General features: G+C 32.2%; 1 protein-coding gene across 1 annotated transcript in view; it reads left to right on the plus strand.

Annotated features, from left to right (window-relative positions):
* LOC107710195 (zinc finger MIZ domain-containing protein 1-like) overlaps positions 1-3,786 on the plus strand; it is a 45,529-nt gene that overhangs the window by 18,788 nt on the left and 22,955 nt on the right. Inside the window, exon 4 of the mRNA XM_016514936.1 lies at positions 1,187-1,292. Coding sequence (XP_016370422.1) covers positions 1,187-1,292 — 106 coding nt within the window. The remainder of the gene's footprint in view (positions 1-1,186; positions 1,293-3,786) is intronic.

Genomic DNA, 3,786 nt, shown 5'->3' on the forward strand with positions numbered 1-3,786 from the left:
CCCTTTAACCAATCAGCAGTCAGCTTTCATCCGCTGTTAGTAATATGAACAATTGGTTATACCAGCTCCGACAGTTACCTTGTGTAAAGATTAATATAAAGATTAATATATACAATTTTATTCTATTCTGGTCCAATTTATTCTTTTTATATTATTCTATTCTGGTCAGCTCTGTGTTATTGAAATCTTTTCTGTTGTACTCTTCTATTCCTTTGTGCTTTTATTTATTCTATTCTATTCTATTATTTCTCTTCTATTCTGCCCCAATTTGTTATTTTTATTTAATTTTACTCTGCTCTGCTTTATTTTGCTCTTCTGTTTGTTAATTTATTCTATTTTATTTTGTTCTGTTTGGCTCCAGTTTATTATATTATATGCATTTTATTTTATTTTATTTTATTCTGTTCTGATCTCTTCTCTTTTCTATTCTACTCTTCTATCCTATTGCACTTTATTCTGTACCATTTTATTCTTTTCTATTCTGCTCCATTCTATTCTCTTCTGTTGTACTTTAATTTATTGTAGGCCTATTGTTTTTTCTGTTCTATTCTATTCATTTTATTGTATTTTATTCTGCTCTCGTCTATCTACTTTTCTATTCTATTGTGCTTTAATAATTTTTTATTTCATTCTGTTCTATTCTGCGCCAATTAATTCTATTCATTTTATTTGAAATGGTTCTGCTCTGTTATATTGTAGTCTGTTTGATTGTTCTTTTCTGTTGTATTCTGCTTGAATTTATTTACGATGTGCTTAATTTTATTCAGTCGGCCTAAAGTTTATTGCTTCGTGACACTTTTATTCTATGAAGTGACTCTGTGCAGTAATGTCTGATTTAGTGTTTCTGCTGTTTCAGTTTCTACAGCAGAGAAAGAGCAGATCTGAGCTGCATTTAAGGAGAATGTGGAAAAAGGGCTAAACCAAACCTCCCTCAGATGTTTAATTAGGCGCTTTAGCCACACATGATGTGTGTTTAACTGTAATTAAGACGCAGATATGAACGTCTGTGCTTCAGGCTTCAGGGTGTGGTGCTGTTTAACGTGGGCCGACCTCACGAGGGTTTGCAAATCAGGACAGAGATTTTATTCCCAAACCCGCAACCACCCAATTTAACTATGACAAAGCATGCATGCATGAATGCTGAGATTTCAGTGATGTTTGAATATTATTTGCGTCTGTGTGTCAGGTGGTGAGTCGTGTCGCAGGCCAGCAGGGTTTTGACATGGATCTGGGGTATCGGCTACTGGCCGTTTGTGCTGCAAACAGGGACAAATTCACCCCCAAATCAGCAGGTGAGACTCCACCATCCTCTACGATTGTCTCAGCACCCTTATTAAACTGCAAAATGTGACATTAGAGTCCATATGAGCTGAAATGGTGCTTTTGGACCTGCTGCTGAACTGGGAGAAACTGAGCAGAACGATGACGTAACTAACTAGTTTACTACATTACCTACCCACAAAGAAGCAGAGCACATTATGGTCTATTTTTGAGGCTCATAGTTTAGAGAACATATTTTTACTTCCAAAAACATTTAAGACACAGTCTGTATCAGTGTTATTTTAATATCATTGAGATACTCTTAAAGTCTTTTTCAATCAGTTTTCATTTTTAAATTTTCCGTTTTCATTTGAACTAAAATAAAAAAGTAACATTAAAAAATAAAAATTAAAGAATGAAAATTTTGTTGTTTTTGTAATTTTTAATTAGTTATTTTATACTTGTCTATATAGTTTTTATTAATTTGTATTTAACTGGCGCCATCTTTTTAATATAATTTGTTATTTTAAAAACGTTGTTTTATTTTATTTCAAAAATTAAATTAAAAATTTATTTTATTTAAAAATAAAAAAAATTAAAAATAAAATTTAGTTTTTTATATTCAAAAACTAAATTAAAATAAAAAAATGTTGCCTTGGCAACTAGCTGAAATAAAAAAAAATATATTTTATTTAACTTCAGTTGACGTTTATTTTAATTTCAAAACAACAACTAAAATTGATTTTTTTTTTAAAGTTTTCATTTTATTTTTAGTTTTAGCTAACTATAATAACCCTATGCCATCAAGAGCTTTGATGTAACACTTCATACATAATGAATAAAATTTGGTGTAATTAATTCTTACATATTATATTTATAAATAAGTTCTGAGAAAATAAATCAGTATGATATGTCTATGTATGATATACTAAGTAAAACTAGAAACTAATTTCTAACTAACTGATTTTGCATCACATTGTGGTTCTTCATGGGCACTTCAAGTGTAGACAGAATTATTAATTATAATTAAGCATCTGTAATCATCTATAATTGAACATCTAGTTTTGTGTTGTTGAGTTGACTTTATCTTGTTGTGTTGATGGAAAAGGATTATCCAACAACTTAAGGGTCCTGCGTTTCATAGGAGACAGGTTTTTCTGAGTTTTTCAATGGTTTTTCCAGCAGTGGTCAGTGAAAGCTGCTGTTTCGGAGTGATTCCTGTCTGGTGTTTGCTTGATTGAGATTCTCGTACTGTCTGAGAATGATTCTTCCCTCAGAGGAATCTACAGCGCCAGAAACAAACTCAGGTTTATAGCTGTCTGATGTCGGTCTAGACTGGGTGTGCGTTTGGGGTTTTTATGCACTTCTTCAGTTCACTGCTGAACGTCTGACAGTAAGGGGATCTGATAGCTGTGTTAGTTTCTTTCTTCCCACATAATACAATGAGTTAACTCGAATCAATATTCATGTCCATTTATTTGTATATTCGGTCAGTAGCTGTGGTATTAATAAAGAGTAGATTAATACAGCTGCAGATGATCATAGCATGATAGAGAGTGTGATATTGCTTTAATACAATACTTCTTAAACAAGTTAATATTGACTAACTTATATTTCAAACAAAATATGAGCGTATATTTTGTTTCTTTTTGCTCTGATAGGTCCAAAATAGAGGATTACGGATGGATTTCTATGAACTGTGATTCAAACACTGAATCACTTCAGAATCATTTCAAATATTCCAAACAGCCACTTCAGATAATTGATTCAAAATGTTAAATCTAAGAAGTAAAATATGAATATAGTAGTTATTATACACATGAGAAAAAATAATCCTAACATAATGACTAAATAAAAAGTGCATGGAAGTAATTGTGAAATTCATGTTGCTTATTTTATTTTTTTAACTGTTCAAACTGTTGATGTTTTAATTTAAAGGGGTCATATGATGCTGCTAAAAAGAACATTATTTTGTGTATTTGGTGTAATGAAATGTGTTTATGCAGTTTAAAGTTAAAAAAACACATTATTTTCCACATACTGTACATTATAATGACTAAATAAAAAGTGCATGGAAGTAATTGTGAAATTCATGTTGCTTATTTTTTTTTTTTAACTGTTCAAACTGTTGATGTTTTAATTTAAAGAACCGTGGTTATGTCTTTGAAACAGTGATACAGTGCTGGAGTCTGTATCTCACTGGTGGTTTTCCCTGCAGATCAGTCGCTCCTAATTGCTTTCGCTTCAGTGTTTGGCAGGAATTTCACAGCTGCTCCTGCGGAAGACAGATACACTCATTAACCCTTCATTTACCACAGCTTTCTTAAAAACGGCTAAAATACTACAGCACAACGGCTTGAGTGTTTTCATTATCTTATGTGTGTGTGTGTGTATGTGTATGTGCGTGTGTGTGTGTGTTTGTGTGTGTGTTTGTGTGTGAGTGTGTGTGTTTGTTTGCGTGCGTGCGTGTGGTGTGTGTGTTTGTGTGTGTGTGAGTGAGTGAGTGTGTGAGAGAGTGTGTGTTTG

This window comes from Sinocyclocheilus rhinocerous, unplaced genomic scaffold, assembly GCF_001515625.1.
Source record: "Sinocyclocheilus rhinocerous isolate Xijiao unplaced genomic scaffold, SAMN03320098_v1.1 scaffold477, whole genome shotgun sequence".
Classification (NCBI taxonomy): domain Eukaryota; kingdom Metazoa; phylum Chordata; class Actinopteri; order Cypriniformes; family Cyprinidae; genus Sinocyclocheilus; species Sinocyclocheilus rhinocerous.